Here is a 17,001-nt window from a genome sequence, read left to right on the forward strand (position 1 = left end):
CTTTTTCTGGAACACCAGTATGAAGAAGACTGTTTGAATAATGAGTGAGAGTGTGCATTATATAGTGTATTCTTGTAAGCTATGCTATCACTGAGCAGTGGTGGCAGCAATGCCATTTTGTCGTGTCCCTCCCTGTGGCAATGCATCAGGACCTGAAGACATGCACCGCCCGTACCACGTACTGCCTACAGATGGGGCACTCGCTCATGCGTTTGCTGCACTTGCTGCAGGTGACCATGTGGCCGCACTCCAGCAGAACACAGTCAATGGGTGAGTCCATGCAGATCCGACAGAGGTTCTCCTCCTGGCTCTTGGGAGCCGCAGGGTCTGTGGTACAACGACAGGGGAAAGAGGAGAGGTCTCTATTTAGTGTATTCTAAATAACTACTTGGGTCATCTTTCATTGTTTCATATTTGGCAGGTTGCCCATAAAAGGATACATTTAAGCAGTGGGAACAAATATTTCCGTTTGGATCAGTGGATGATTTAGGTGATCTTCAAGTGCTTCTCAAAATGCTTTTGATCATGCTTCTCTTGTCTTTAGAACTTGATACAATACCCTTACCTTCTTTACTTGTTGTATTTGAAACTGGAAAAAAGAAACAAAGAATTGAACTGATATTAATATATATATATATATAAATTTCTTAACAGGCTAAATTCCACACCAGTCATCCTCAGATGTAATATATGCCATTTAGCAGACACAGTGAGTGCATACATTTTCATATATGTGACCCCAGCGGAAATCGCAACCACTTCCCTGGGATTGCTAGCGCCACGCTATTACCAACTTAGCCTCACAGGACCACACACTGGAAATGCTCACCTTGGTTCTGGAGGTCCTTCTGGTTGTTGTAGAGGCGGGTGACCCTCTCCATCAGCTCCCACTTCTCGCAGCAGCCCTTGTAGTTGACAAAGTTGCGGGCCAAGATCTCCTTCAGCTGGCGCACACTCAGGCCCTCGATGTCCTCAACGCAGCTCAGGTCAGACAGAGAGGCCCTGCGGCCGGGGATCAGGGTCTCCTTGTTGTCGGATGACTGCAGCAACAGGACAACCATGGAGATGGGTAAAAATAATAATGTATATTTTGTCTGGTCTGTTTTTTTTGGTCTGGCCAGTATGTATTTTGTCTCGTCTTTGGGTTTGTCAACAACAGTGGTTTGCTAAACAAAAAACAACCTTTTTGAATTGTATTTTGTCTGGTCTACATTTATTTTGTCTGGTCTTTGAGTATGTCTCTGCTGCTGTCTGACATTGATTATCCCCTTGGTGGTAATAGGTATCCATTTATCTAACAGCTACTGATTAATCAATCCCAAAACCTTGAACTTAGCAGTTACCTCTTCACCCTCGTCCTCCTCTTCTTCATCCTCCTCCTCCTCCTCCTCCTCCTCCTCATCAGATATCTGCTCTGACTCTGACTCTGCCTCGGGGGCTGATTGTTCTGGCTGCTCTGGGCTCAATGTGTTGGGGCTGATAGGGCCCTGTGTCTGGGGAGGGAATGGTGTGCCTGGGGAAGGGACGTTGTTGTGAGCCCTGGGCTGGGAGGACACGGTCTCACTGCTGGTGCTGGTTCTAGGGGTCTGCTGGCCCAAGACCAGCTCAACCAGCTCCTCCTTTTCCCGACACGTCTGGGTGGGCACCTCATGCAGGTGGAGGTAGTCGCGCAGCTCCCGCACCTAGTTTTTGGGGTTATTTATAACACTATTTAGATATTCCCTATTCGTCTGTGTAATTACAACAACAAAAAATCGCTCAACTCCATTACTACACACTTATAATGCAGTTACTAAACATCATGTCATCTTGACAGCTTAATAAAATGTCTAACTAATGTAATTAGTGTTATTACACAGATATACGAATAACAGAATGAAAAGTGTTATTGCTTTAGCTTTCACTTGACTTAGCTACAGTATATATAGTTAGACATGTATCTTAACCTAATGCATTTGTCCATGTTTATTTGCCATCAATTGTAAAAAAAATATTTTAAAAAATAATTAAAAAGAGCAGCGGCACACCTTGAGCCGCATCAACTGGGCGCGGTCGAATAGGGTTCCGTGAAAGTGCTGACATGTGTGGCAGAGGCGCGGGCGTGGCGGCTCCAGCTGCACCGAGCAGTGGCCGCAGAAGTTCTTCTTGCAGTCCACGCAGACATGCTGGGGTAGTGAGAGAGGAGGACATGACACAATGAGGGTGAAACTCTTACCAAGGAATGAACGGTCACAGTAAGGGGTGTGAAAGAATAACAGTGCGTGTGGAATGCGCAGGCTACCTGAGCTCTAGACTAGAACCTTATTGATGAGTAGTTGAGAAGTTGAATCAAGTATGATAGCCATACTGTAAAAAAAACTTAAACAACTTTTCTCACAGAAATAACTGTAACCTCTGGCCAACAGCTGTTGGCACATTTATAGAAAAGATTATAAGATCTTACTTCCATGTAAACTGGTGATGCACGTACAGTAATAACTTATATAAAATGCAATTAAAAAGTTGCTGTTTACTTTGCAGGTGAGATTGTGTGTGGCAACTGGCAGGCAAACATGTCAGGAGGACAAGGCCTGTTGGAGGAGAAATAAATTACCTACATTTGCTAGTGATTTAAACAGCCTTCTCAAAAATATAGTCAATATTCTAGAGGTGTATTGGATTGGATTTTCCAGAACATGAGTATCTCTGTGTTGTAAGACTGACTAGTACAAGGACAGTTACTGTCAGCTACTGATTAATTACTTACTGACATAATGAATCTAAGAATTGTAGTGAATCATATAAGTCTAAATTCTAGTAACTCTGTTGACAATCAAATCTGTTACATTGGAATCTGTAGCAGCTCATCTGTATCAAATCCTCTTGGGTCTATGCTGTTCCAGACTTTCAAGTCACACTCTGTTACCCAAATTTCAGATGAGAGCTGGCCAGCCAGCCCTCCTTTACAATATTTATCAAGGTATTACCAAGTGCCTCTTACCTTCCTAGCGATGGTGTCGAATTGGCCTCCGCAGGCCTTGCACATATGTTCGGGAGAGGTCAAGGATTGGCTGTAGCCCAAGTTTGTGTAGGCCTGGCGCCAGGAGCTGACGTTTTCTTCCACTGTGGCGGTGGGTTCTAAGCAAAACCAGCTACAACAGGATGTCCACATGCTCCTGCCTGTTCACACAAAATACATACACAGGAAATTACATCACTTTCTCATGGAAAGACTTGCACATGGAATTTTAATTCTAGTTCTATGGACTTACATCACAAAGGTGCATAGAAGAACAGAGTTGCCTAGTAAGGAAATGTAATTGCAGAATAGTGAAGCATGGCTTTCAGATGAATTGTATAGATATTAGTGATGGGGGGGTAAAATCGAAACAGTTACATATCGGGATATTATTTTTGACAATATATTGTATCGTATTGACAATATCGCAATATTATTTTTTCACTAGTTGGCTGTACCTGACCCAAAACTCCAGTACTTTTCCTTCATAGCTTGTTCTCTTTAAATAGGGAGCCAATTTGTTTTCAGCACCTTTATTTCCCTGACTGATCAAAGCTAATTTTCTCATAGCTCTCCCTTGTCCCTCGGCAGCAGACATATAGTGAGCAATATGTTTGGATCATCGAAACGCAATAAAATCACAGTATCGAATCGCAATACATATAGAATAGCGAGAATCGCAAAACATATCGTATCGGCACTATTGTGAGTATTGTGATAATATCGTATTGCGAGTTCCCTGGCAATTCCCAGCCCTTGTAGATACAGTTGAAGTCGGAAGTTTACATACACCTTAGCCAAATACATTTAAACTCAGTTTTTCACAATTCCTGCCATTTAAACCAAGTAAAAATTCCCTGTCTTAGGTCAGTTAGGATCACCACTTATTTTAAGAATGTGAAATGTCAGAATAATAGTAGAGTGAATTATTTCAGCTTTGATTTCTTTCATCACATTCCCAGTGGGTCAGAAGTTAACATACACTCAATTAGTATTTGGCAGCATTGCCTTTAAATTGTTTAACTTGGGTCAAACGTTTCAGGTAGCCTTCCACAAGCTTCCCACAATAAGTTGGGTGAATTTTGGCCCATTACTCCTAACAGAGCTGGTGTAACTGAGTCAGGTTTGTAGGCCTCCTTGCTCGCACACGCTTTTTCAGTTCTGCCCACACATTTTCTATAGGATTGAGGTCAGGGCTTTGATGGCCACTCCAATACCTTGACTTTGTTGTCCTTAAGCTATTTTGCCACAACTTTTCTTGCAAGTATGCTTGGGGTCATTGTCCATTTGGAAAACCCATTTGCGACCAAGCTTTAACTTCCTGACTGATGTCTTGAGATGTTACTTCAATATATTCACATAATTTTCCTTCCTCACGATTCCATCTATTTTGTGAAGTGCACCAGTCCCTCCTGCAGCAAAGCACCCCCACAACATGATCAAATCAAATCAAATCAAATTGTATTAGTCACATACACATGGTTAGCAGATGTTAATGCGAGTGTAGCGAAATGCTTGTGCTTCTAGTTCCGACAATGCAGTAATAACAACAAGTAATCTAACCTAACAATTCCACAACTACTACCTTATACACACAAGTGTAAAGGGATAAAGAATATGTACATAAAGATATATGAATGAGTGATGGTACAGAACGGCATAGGCAAGATGCAGTAGATGGTATAGAGTACGGTATATACATATGAGATGAGTACTGTAGGGTATGTAAACATAAAGTGGCATAGTTTAAAGTGGCTAGTGGTACATGTATTACATAAAGATGGCAAGATGCAGTAGATGATATAGAGTACAGTATATACATATACATATGAGATGGGTAATGTAGGGTATGTAAACATTATATTAAGTGGCATTGTTTAAAGTGGCTAGTGGTACATTTTTACATAATTTCCATCAATTCCCATTTTTAAAGTGGCTGGAGTTGAGTCAGTATGTTGGCAGCGGCCGCTAAATGTTAGTGGTGGCTGTTTAACAGTCTGATGGCCTTGAGATAGAAGCTGTTTTTCAGTCTCTCGGTCCCTGCTTTGATGCACCTGTACTGACCTCGCCTTCTGGATGATAGCGGGGTGAACAGGCAGTGGCTTGGGTGGTTGTTGTCCTTGATGATCTTTATGGCCTTCCTGTGACATCGGGTGGTGTAGGTGTCCTGGAGGGCAGGTAGTTTGCCCCCGGTGATGCGTTCTGCAGACCTCACTACCCTCTGGAGAGCCTTACGGTTGTGGGCGGAGCAGTTGCCGTACCAGGCGGTGATACAGCCCGACAGGATGCTCTCGATTGTGCATCTGTAGAAGTTTGTGAGTGCTTTTGGTGACAAGCCGAATTTCTTCAGCCTCCTGAGGTTGAAGAGGCGCTGCTGCGCCTTCTTCACAACGCTGTCTGTGTGGGTGGACCAATTCAGTTTGTCCGTGATGTGTACACCGAGGAACTTAAAACTTTCCACCTTCTCCACTACTGTCCCGTCGATGTGGATAGGGGGGTGCTCCCTCTGCTGTTTCCTGAAGTCCACAATCATCTCCTTTGTTTTGTTGACGTTGAGTGTGAGGTTATTTTCCTGACACCACACTCCGAGGGCCCTCACCTCCTCCCTGTAGGCCGTCTCGTCGTTGTTGGTAATCAAGCCTACCACTGTAGTGTCATCCGCAAACTTGATGATTGAGTTGGAGGCGTGCATGGCCACGCAGTCGTGGGTGAACAGGGAGTACAGGAGAGGGCTCAGAACGCACCCTTGTGGGGCCCCAGTGTTGAGGATCACCGTCAATCCACGGTTTCTGGTTTGGGAATGTTTTAATCGTTGCTGTGGGTACGACATCGTCAATGCACTTCCTAATGAACTCGCTCACCGAATCAGCATATTCGTCCATGTTGTTGTTGGACGCAATGCGGAACATATTCCAATCTGCGTGATCGAAGCAGTCTTGAAGCGTGGAATCAGATTGGTCGGACCAGCGTTGAACAGACCTGAGCGCCGGAGCTTGTTGTTTTAGTTTCTGTTTGTAGGCTGGAATCAACAAAATGGAGTCGTGGTCAGCTTTTCCGAAAGGAGGGCGGGGGAGGGCCTTATATGCGTCGCGGAAGTTAGTATAACAATGATCCAGGGTTTTACCAGCCCTGGTAGCACAATCGATATGCTGATAGAATTTAGGGAGTTTTGTTTTTAGATTAGCCTTGTTAAAATCCCCAGCTACGATGAATGCAGCCTCAGGGTGTGTGGTTTCCAGTTTACAAAGAGTCAGATAAAGTTCGTTCAGGGCCATCGATGTGTCTGCTTGGGGGGGAATATATACGGCTGTGATTATGATTGAGGAGAATTCCCTTGGTAGATAATGCGGTCGACATTTGATTGTGAGGAGTTCTAGATCAGGTGAACAGAATGACTTGAGTTCCTGTGTGTTGTTATGATGATCACACCACGTCTCGTTAATCATAAGGCATACCCCCCCGCCCCTCTTCTTACCAGAAAGATGTATGTTTCTGTCGGCGCGATGCGTGAAGAAACCAGCTGGCTGCACCGACTCCGTTAGCGTCTCTTGAGTTAGCCATGTTTCCGTGAAGCAGAGCACGTTGCAATCCCTGATGTCTCTCTGGAATGTTACCCGTGCTCGGATTTCATCAACCTTATTGTCAAGAGACTGGACATTGGCGAGTAGTATGCTAGGGAGTGGAGCGCGATGTGCCCGTCTCCGAAGCCTGACCAAGAGACCGCTACGTTTGCCCCTTTTACGGCGTCGCATAGGGTCCCCGGCTGGGATCAGATCCATTGTATTGGGTGGAAGGCAAAACACTGGATCCGTTTCGGGAAAGTCATATTCCTGGTTATAACGATGGTGAGTTGACGTTAATCGTATATTCAGTAGTTCCTCCCGACTGTATGTAATGAAACCTAAGATTACCTGGGGTACCGATGTAAGAAATAACACATAAAAAAACAAAATACTGCATATTTTCCAAGGAACGCGAAGCGAGGCGGCCATCTCGGTCGGCGCCATCTAACTTCACTGCCACCCCCGTGCTTCACAGTTGGGATGGTGTTCTTCGGCTTGCAAGCCTCCCCCTTTTTCCTCCAAACATAACAATGGTCATTATGGCCAAACAGTTCTATTTTTGTGTCATCAGACCAGAGGACATTTCTCCAAAAAGTACAATCTTTGTCCCCATGTGCAGTTGCAAACCGTAGTCTGGCTTTTTTTATGGCGGTTTTGGAGCAGTGGCTTCTTCCTTGCTGAGCAGCCTTTCAGGTTATGTTGATATAGGACTCGTTTTACTGTGGATATAGATAATTTTGTACCCGTTTCCTCCAGCATCTTCACAAGCTCCTTTGCTGTTGTTCTGGGATTGATTTGCACTTTTCACACCAAAGTACGTTCATCTCTAGGAGACAGAACGCATCTCCTTCCTGAGCGGTATGACGGCTGCGTGGTCCCATGGTGTTTATACTTGCGTACTATTGTTTGTACAGATGAACGTTGTACCTTCAGGCATTTGGAAATTGCTCCCAAGGATGAACCAGACTTGTGGAGGTCTACAATCTTTTTTTCTGAGGTCTTGGCTGATTTCTTTTGATTTTCCCATGATGTCAAGCAAAGAGGCACTGAGTTTGAAGGTAGGCCTTGAAATACATTCACAGGTACACCTCCAATTGACTCAAATGATGTCAATTAGCCTATAAGAAGCTTCTAAAGCCATGACATCATTTTCTGGAATTTTCCAAGCTGTTTAAAGGCACAGTCAACTTAGTGAATGTAAACTTCTGACCCATTGGAATTGTGATACAGTGAATTATAAGTGAAATAATCTGTCTTTAAACAATTGTTGGAAATATTACTTGTGTCATGCACAAAGTAGATGTCCTAACCGACTTGCCAAAACTATAGCTTGTTAACAAGAAATTTGTGGAGTGGTTGAAAAACAAGTTTTAATGACTCCAACCTAAGTGTATGTAAACTTCCGACTTCAACTGTATGCATGTAATGAAATCCTGAATCACCTGAAAGTTTTTGGGGAACAAGCAACATTGAAAGGGCAATATTTCATTCTCTAAAGAAGTAATACACTGAGTATATCAAACATAAGGAACACCTTCCTAATATTGAGTTGCCCCCCCCCCCCCCCTTTTGCTCTCAGAACAGCCTGAATGCATTGGGGCATAGACTCTAAAAGGTGTTGAAAGCGTTCCACAGGGATGACTCCAATGCTTCCCACAGTAAAGTTGGCTGGATATTCTTTGGGTGGTGGACCATTCTTGATACACACATGAAACTGTTGAGCTTGAAAAACCCAGCAGCATTGCAGTTCTTAAACCGGTGCACCTGGCACCTCCTACCATACCCTGTTCCAAGGCACTTAAATATTTTGTCCTGCCCATTCACCCTCTGAATGGCACACATACACAATCCCTGTCTCAACTGTCTCAAGGATTAAAAATCCTTCTTTAACCTGTCTCCCCCCTTCATCTACACGGATTGAAGTGGATTTAACAAGTGACATCAATAGGGATCATAGCTTTCATCTGGATTCACCTGCTCAGTCTATGTCATGGAAAGAGCAGGTGTTCTTAATGTTTTGTACACTCAGTGTATAATCAACTAACTAAACCCAAGATATTAAAGACTTTGTATTACATTCCTATTGTTGCAATAAACTTCCTCCGATTCTATAAGTAGTGTGCAAGGGAATGATTGTAATCAAATAGGACAGATCCAATTTGGGTGGCAGGTAGCCTAGTGGTTAGAGCGTTGGACTAGTAACCGAAAGGTTGCAAGTTTGAATCCCCGAGCTAACAATGTAAAAAAAAATCTGCCCCTGAACAAGGCAGTTAACCCACTGTTCCTAGGCCGTCATTGAAAATAAGAATTAGTTCTTAACTGACTTGCCTAGTTAAATAAAGGTTAAATAAACCTTCCACCATCATTTCAGAATTCACTGGAAACCTCACAATTTCAACACAACTCTTAGTTACATTCAGAGCCGTTTCCATAATGGACTTTAATTTTCTCCTACGCTCTAACTGAAACACAGTAGGCGCAAATGGGAACAAACATATTATCAGATCTGTGCCCAACTGAGTTCAGGAACAATGAGAGTGCTGTGTGTCATTGTTCTCAGAGCTAGAATTATGTAGGAAAATGACAGATACTCTCTCTCTGTTGTGTGAGAGGAGAGTGAATGCTGACAAGTCAATGTTATACTGTATGTAGGCTGCTGTTCAACATCTATGGTAGCCTACTACAGTAGGCCTATGTTGTTGTCATATTCAAATAGATTTGGTCCAGTTTTCCTCTATCATGGATGTTACTCTTTCTCTTGTGTTAATGAAATTGAATCCCTCTTCCTGGATTTTATTTACATCCCTAACTACCTGTACTTGTGATTTCAATGCTGACAGGTGATGCACCTGCAGTTTGTTTCTGTCATAGGACCAAGCTGCTTGCTAACTGAACTGTAACAATGTATCAACTCTGTGGCTCTCTAATAGAAACATGTCGACAAGTTTATTTAGTGAATATTCTTCCCCGTCGACAGGTACGCAGCCTACCAACTGTGATTGGTCACAGAAAATTGTACTGTGGCCTATTTAGAAAAGTCTACGAGAAATGCTGGAACCAAGGGACTTTTCGGTAACAGAAAGCTCCAGAAAGAACCAGACACAACAAACCCTCCCCAGCTCTGCCTCTCATCGCCTGTCGCCAGCCTCGCAAGACACACACGCCGTCTTTGAAATTGCCCCCATCAAGTCTACAGCATTGGTCTTCAGCGCACCAATAAAAAAGTACCTGTGAATAACAAACTGTCAAGTGCTTACGAATTGTTAAATTGTGATCTCTGATTGTGGAATGGTGGATCAGGGCATAAATAATAAATACATTAAATGTATATTTTTTTTGCTAAAAATAAATAAATGGTTTGAACACTAATTATGTTAAGGAAATTAATGCGCAATTAGGCTACTTTGCATTGAAATGTTCATAGCCTAGATTAATCTAATGATTAGGCTAATACAGTGGGTCATTCTGACTGTTTTCTATACAGGTGCCTACCGGTGTCTGGTGCACACGGCATCTTATTGAGAGAAGCTCAAATTAAATATTATAAAAACACAGCAATGAATGACTGTGTGTCTTGTCTAGGCCAACAGCGGGTGCTTGGTGTAATACAATCGATACTAATTGCTGTTTTAATTAGCCCACAACGTGCCTCTGTGGTGGTCACGCCTAGAATAACTTGGACAGTGCATGGGATGGGCACATTGCAAAATGCAAATCAAACCATCATCAGTTGATTTTTGGATTCCAAAAGAATGGATAAATAAATCAAGGCATGCACAATACAGAGATATTTAGCCTACATTAAACTATCCCTGTGATTGACGCAAGGGCGTGTGATCGAATGGCCTTGATGCTGCATGATGTTTCATTCCACCCAGCCATTTCGAATGGGATATCCCAGATCCTTGCCAAGAGGATAGGAAAAAATTAAGGATGGCATCTTCGAACAATAAAGGGGGTATGCCTCCATTTTGTAATTATTTGACATCATGCAACTACTAACTGAGATTTGGACATAGGCTACCTCACTCTAATTTCTTAGACCCGCCGGCTTGTCTGATCACACTGATGCGCAAGCGACCTTACCTGGGTGACCCGGAGCAAATCCTCTTTGTAACGGCCATCTCGGATTGCTGAATCAATCACACACATGCAAGGTCTCAAAGCCAGGATTTTGTCGTAAGCATAAACTTGGTCCACTGTGTTGTTCAATGTCTGGCCATACAACCAACTGGCTGGTATGAAAATCTACTATTGGAAGACTGTTCGCATCTTCAAGGAAATGACGTCAGTTTAGCGCCAGCTGTTTGGTTCCTGTCTTGGCGGGAATTTTGTGCACCCGAAAACATGGACGTGGCGATGAATGAGGTACATTCTGAGCAAATTCAAACAGAAGTTCAACCGAAGAAAGATGAGGCCCCTGCGAAGTTGTCTAGTAGTGGATATGAGCTGCCATGGTAAGGTTTACTAGCTAGATTAGTTGGCTAATTGCAGTATTTTTGTATTTCTTAGCGGACTGAAATCGCTCATCACAGCTAGTAGTGCTAATGGCTAATTTAGCTAGCTAACGTTAGCTAGCCAGCACAAGCATGAGTACAGATGCTAGCATTGTACTTAACTATGCAAGGCATACTATTAGCTATGAAAACAAACCCATTCTGCATGCCTCTCAAAAAGTAAGTAGATAGCATTACATAGCAAGCTATGTCAAATATAACGTACTGGTAACTAGCTATGTTTTAAGCATCTCATAGAGCAACAGCTAGCTAGCTAGCTACTAGTGCAAGTTATAGCAATAATAATTTGGTGTGTGCTAATTTGTTCTGTTTTGCACATGTACACGTGTGTTTTATACACATACGTGAATTGGAAATGTGTGTTTTTATTGCATATCCCAACCCTCCCTGACACCCTCGCGGAGAGTGCGGTCACAGCCCGGGCTTGCTAAAGGGCACAATGACAGATTGTCACCTTGTCGTCTCGGTGATTTGAAAGGGCAACCTTTCAGTACTGGCCCAACGATCCAACCACTAAACTACCTGCCGCCCATATCTACCATCCATATATATCAATATATTGTGTGAATCACTATGAATTGCTTGTTGCTGATAGTTATGCATGTTCTGAATATCTCACAGGGTTGAAAAATACAGACCCTTGAAGTTGAATGAAATAGTAGGCAACGAGGAGACTGTTAGCAGATTGGAGGTAAAGTATCCTCAATATTTTGTTACAGTAGTTTGACAGTTTCAATACATTTGATGCTAAATAATAGCTACCTGTATGAATTCTTGTTCCATTCTTTCTTACAGGTGTTTGCCAGAGAGGGAAATGTGCCGAACATCATTATTGCAGTGAGTGACTGAAATTATTAATTCTTAAATCATAACTATTTGATATTACATACGGAGATGTTGGTGCAGCAAGTTAATAGTAATAGTATGCAAGTTATGCCATCTTTCATATGCCATCTCTTTTTAAACACAAGTATCAATATTATAGGGTCCCCCCGGTACAGGAAAGACCACCAGTATTCTGTGTTTGGCGCGAGCTCTTCTAGGCCCAGCCATGAAAGATGCTGTCCTGGAACTGAATGCCTCCAATGACAGGTGAGTAAGTGAAGTCTACCATGAAAAATTTCACACTGGAACACTTAAGTGCACAACCTGTGAGTCCAGGAGCTGCATTTTGAGTTAAAATCACGTTGTGTTTCTTTAGAAAGTGAAGCCTACACTAACACATTGTCATCCATCTTCCTCAGGGGCATCGATGTAGTTCGAAACAAGATCAAGATGTTTGCCCAGCAGAAAGTCACCCTCCCTAAAGGGAGACACAAGATCATCATCCTGGATGAGGCTGACAGGTAAGTCAACTGAGGGTCACGACATCTAAGCTGAAAGCTGATCTAGTGTACCTGTACCTATAACGGCTGTGTCTGTAACGGCTGTGCTTCTGCCACCAGTATGACAGACGGAGCCCAGCAGGCCTTGAGGAGGACCATGGAGATATACTCTAAAACCACACGCTTCGCTCTGGCATGCAACGCCTCCGACAAGATCATCGGTGACTGTCCTAACTTTTTTATATATTTTTTGAAAATATTTAACATATCTGCATTGTTGGTTAAGGACTTGTAAGTAAGCATTTCACGGTAAGGTCTACTCCTGTTGTATTCGGTGCATGTAACAAATAACATTTGATTTAACAGTTCAACACTGATGCTGTCGTATTGAATAGAGACCCTAGTGTAAGCAACAGTCGCATTACAAAACCAACCTGGCTTTTCACTGTTGTGATGGTCTTCCATGTTGCTGTGCCCCCTCCACAGAGCCCATCCAGTCACGTTGTGCAGTCCTGCGCTACACCAAGCTGAGGGACGAGCAGATCATGATGCGTCTGCTGGAGGTGGTGGAGAGGGAGAACCTGGTCACCAGCAACGACGGCCTGGAGGCCATCATCTTCACCGCCCAGGGAGACATGAGACAGGTGGGGAAAAGGGCCAACTGTCCTCAACCTCCATGTTGGCACTAAGGGTTCCATGAGAATAGCATTCTTGTTACCATTGACTAGATTGGGAATGTCTTAGGCGGTATGGGTGTAAACATGGCACCCTTTAAAAATCTGAAGTTTGTTGAACAATGTATATCCATGGCTCCTCATAGTGCCTTGTACTTTTGGGCCTAGTTTGGCTGAGACGTGTGAAACTATATCATAACTTAAGCTGTCTTTTTTGCATCATCAGGCACTGAATAACCTACAGTCCACAAATTCTGGGTTTGGCTACATTAACAGTGAGAATGTGTTCAAGGTACAGTTCTGTTACCAAACCTGTCTTTTTCAGTCATTTTAGAATGCAAAGTTGACAAAATGCCTAGCTCTGTTTGAAGGAAAGAAAAGTAAAGAATTGTTTGTTTTTCTCAGGTGTGTGATGAGCCACACCCCCTGTTGGTGAAAAGCATGCTCGAACACTGTGTCAATGCAAACATTGATGAGGCTTACAAGGTATTGCAATCCACATTCAATAACAGTAGACATAAATATAATCATATGGCTCTCAATGAATAGCCCTTATTTCTGTAGCCTTTAAGCATGGTTCTTGAAGTGACCAATAACTGATTAGAATATAGTATGATCATATAGCTGATATATATACACAGTACCAGTCAAAAGTTTGAACAACTACTCACTCAAGGGTTTTTCTTTATTTTTACTATTTTCTACAATGTGGAATAATAGTGAAGACAGAAATAACACATGGAATCAATCATGTAACCAAAAAACTGTTAAACAAATCAAAATAGATTTTATATTCTTCAAAGTAGCCAAACCTTGACAGCTTTGCACACTCTTGGCATTCTCTCAACCAGCTTCACCTGGAATGCTTTTCCAACAGTCTTGAAGGCGTTCCCACATATGCTGAGCACTTGTTGGCTGCTTTTCCTTCACTCTGCGGTCCAACTCATCCCAAACCATCTCAATTGGGTTGAGGTCGGGAAATTGTGGAGGCCAGGTCATCTGATGCAGCATTCTATCACTCTCCTTCTTGGTCAAATAGCCCTTACACAGCATGGAGGTGTGTGTTGGGTCATTGTCCTGTTGAAAAACAAATGATAGTCCCACTAAGCGCAAACCAGATAGGATGGCGTATCGCTGCAGAATGCTGTGGTAGCCATGCTGGTTAAGTGTGCCTTGAATTCTAAATGAGAAAAAATAAATAAATAATCACCAGCAAGGCACCTCCATGTAATACGGTGGGAAATTTGGGCTGCAATCGGAGGTGCAGTTAACGCTAAGGAACTTATCCTCTGCAGCAGAGGTAACTCTGGTTCTTCATTTCCTGTGGCGGTCTTCATAAGAGCCAGGTTCATCATAGCGCTTGATGGTTTTTGCTATTTCGTTTTTTTTAATTTAGAATTTGAAGCACGCTTAACCAGCACGGCCCGACCACCTTTTTTTTTTGGTTACATGATTCCATGTGTTATTTCATAGTTTTAATGTCTTAACTATTCTACAATGTAAAAAATTAAGAAAAACCCTTGAATGAGTAGGTGTCCAAACTTGACTGGTACCGTGTACACTACCGTTCAAAAGCTTGGGGTCACTTAGAAAAGTCCTTGTGCTTTTCTTTAAAAAAAAATGTGTCCATTAAAATAACATCAAATTGATCAGAAATACAGTGTTAGATATTGTTAATGTTGTAAATGACTATTGTAGCTGGACACGGCTGATTAAAAAAAAATATAATGCCTACAGAGGCCCATTTATCAGCAACCATCACTCCTGTGTTCCAATGGCACGTTGTTAGCTAATCCAAGTTTATAATTTAAAAAGTATAATATAAAAAAAAAAAAATTATAAAGTAACTATAAAGTAAATATAAAAAGGCTAATTGATCATTAGAAAACCCTTTTGCAATTATGTTAGCACAGCTGAAAACTGTTGCTCTGAATAAAGAAGCAATAAAACTGGCCTTCTTTAGACTTGTTGAGTATCTGGAGCATCAGCATTTGTGGGTTCGATTACAGGCTCAAAATGTCCAGAAACAAAGAACTGAAACTTGTCAGTCTATTCTTGTTCTGAGAAATGAAGGCTATTCCATGCGAGAAATTGCCAAGAAACTGAAGATCTCGTACAACGCTGTGTACTACTCCCATCACAGAACAGCGCAAACTGGCTTTAACCAGAATAGAAAGAGTGGGAGGCCCCGGTGCACAACTGAGCAAGAGGACAAGTACATTAGTGTCTAGTTTGAGAAACAGATGCCTCACAAGTCCTCAACTGGCAGTTTCATTAAATAATACCCGCAAAACACCAGTCTCATCGTCAACAGTGAAGAGGCGACTCCGGGATGCTGGCCTTTAAATGGACAGAAAAGTGGTTTTCTTTCAAAAACAAGGACATTTCTAAGTGACCCCAAACTTTTGTGTGTGTGATATATATTAGTCACACTTTATTTGGATAGTCACCTATAGATTTACAGATGGTCAAAATAATCTGTTGATATGCAATTGCTTGTTTAGATTATTGAGCAGCTGTGGGCCCTGGGTTACTCCCCTGAGGACATCATCGGTAACATCTTCAGAGTGTGTAAGACTTTCCAGATGCCGGAGTATCTCAAGCTGGAGTTCATAAAGGTAAGAGACATAAAACAAGTCTGCAGTTGTATATTGTTATGTCTCTGATTATGTCAGATCCTTTCCTGTGTTCTTTTTTTCTGAGAGGATTTAGTTGGGTGAAACAGAATGGCTGAAAAGTGCCAAAATGTAAGCCATATCACCTCTTCATTTCGCTCCCTTTCTACTGTCCCTTTTCTCAGGAGATAGGCTACACTCACATGAAGGTGGCGGAGGGCGTGAACTCCCTGCTGCAGATGGCAGGTCTCCTGGGTCGACTGTGTAGCAAGACGGCCACCCCGGATACCAGCTAATACCCCACCCATGCTGCCACCCATCTCAGCACTGTCTCTCCTCCGACCTGTCTGTCTCTCCGGGGTTGTGTTCATTAGGGGAAACAAAACACTTAAACGAAAAATGTAAATTTGTGTTTCGTAGATTGTCCTTCCCTGTTTGGCTGGTTTCTTCTGTTTCGTTCATAATGTACACGACTTTGCTTCAACGCTGACTAAGAGTCCTGGGGAGTTTTCTGTTTAAACATTTCTGGATGAAATACATTTTGTATTTTATACAAGTTAATGTAAATACTATTGTAAGTCACTTCTGTAATAATTGTGTGTTGTAATTATGACTTATAGAACATTGGTATATAAAGAGGTTGTAAACTTAAGTTTTGAATTAAGGATTTATTATTACAGACTGACATATGTTATCTCTATTTTAACTGTTTCTGAGCTCTTTTATTCATTTTGTACCACTAGATGGTGACAGTTACTATGTAACACTCCAACAATCAAAAGTACTGTACATGGTTCCCCTACATTTTTAGACTCAAGGGAATTCATTATGAAGTAGTAACACTGTTTGGGCGTTTACCCTTATGGCATTGCTCTGGTATAGCACATTGAAATTTGTATCACCTAGCATTTATCCAAGCATCTCAACAAAGATCGTAAGAAAAATCCATTCCCATAGTCTACTCGTTGAGCATGTAGTTTCCATATCATGCAGTTTTGTTCACATAAACTGGTTCATCTGTGACGAGTAAAAGTAAATTCGTAGTTAATTACATTTACATTTGAGCAATCATTTAGCACAGTGTTTCCCAACTCCAGTCCTTGAGTATCTCCAACAGTACACATTTTTGTTGTTGCCCCAGCCAAAAACACTTGATATAACAAGTAGAATCATGTGTGCTTGTCTGGGGCCACAACAAATATATGTACTTTTGGGGGTACTGGAGGACCGGAGTTTGGAAATGCGGATTTAGCCGACCATCTTACCCAAAGTGACTTACAATTAGTGCATTCATCCTACGTTCATGGCA

At 42.2% G+C, this 17,001-nt stretch overlaps 2 protein-coding genes across 3 annotated transcripts in view; one reads left to right on the forward strand and one right to left on the reverse strand.

Annotated features, from left to right (window-relative positions):
- Window positions 1-10,783, reverse strand: part of LOC139537554 (inactive peptidyl-prolyl cis-trans isomerase FKBP6-like) — a 30,053-nt gene extending 19,270 nt beyond the window's left edge. For both annotated transcript variants that reach the window (XM_071338996.1, XM_071338995.1), the window contains exons 1-7: window positions 10,648-10,783; window positions 2,981-3,159; window positions 2,028-2,165; window positions 1,344-1,682; window positions 830-1,040; window positions 566-589; window positions 176-327 (exon numbers count right to left, since the gene is read on the reverse strand). In XM_071338996.1, the coding sequence (XP_071195097.1) occupies window positions 176-327; window positions 566-589; window positions 830-1,040; window positions 1,344-1,682; window positions 2,028-2,165; window positions 2,981-3,151 (1,035 nt within the window). In that variant the 5' untranslated portion in view covers window positions 3,152-3,159; window positions 10,648-10,783. The remainder of the gene's footprint in view (window positions 1-175; window positions 328-565; window positions 590-829; window positions 1,041-1,343; window positions 1,683-2,027; window positions 2,166-2,980; window positions 3,160-10,647) is intronic.
- On the forward strand, window positions 10,730-16,344 carry rfc2 (replication factor C (activator 1) 2). The gene is made up of 11 exons (XM_071338999.1): window positions 10,730-11,018; window positions 11,700-11,769; window positions 11,874-11,915; window positions 12,064-12,170; window positions 12,323-12,424; window positions 12,524-12,624; window positions 12,890-13,047; window positions 13,304-13,369; window positions 13,483-13,563; window positions 15,582-15,695; window positions 15,878-16,344. The coding sequence occupies exons 1-11, from the start codon at window positions 10,909-10,911 to the stop codon at window positions 15,986-15,988; spliced, it is 1,062 nt and encodes a 353-aa protein (XP_071195100.1). The 5' UTR covers window positions 10,730-10,908; the 3' UTR covers window positions 15,989-16,344.
- The last annotated feature ends 657 nt before the right edge of the window (window positions 16,345-17,001 follow it).

This window comes from Salvelinus alpinus, chromosome 13, assembly GCF_045679555.1.
Source record: "Salvelinus alpinus chromosome 13, SLU_Salpinus.1, whole genome shotgun sequence".
Lineage (NCBI taxonomy): Eukaryota > Metazoa > Chordata > Actinopteri > Salmoniformes > Salmonidae > Salvelinus > Salvelinus alpinus.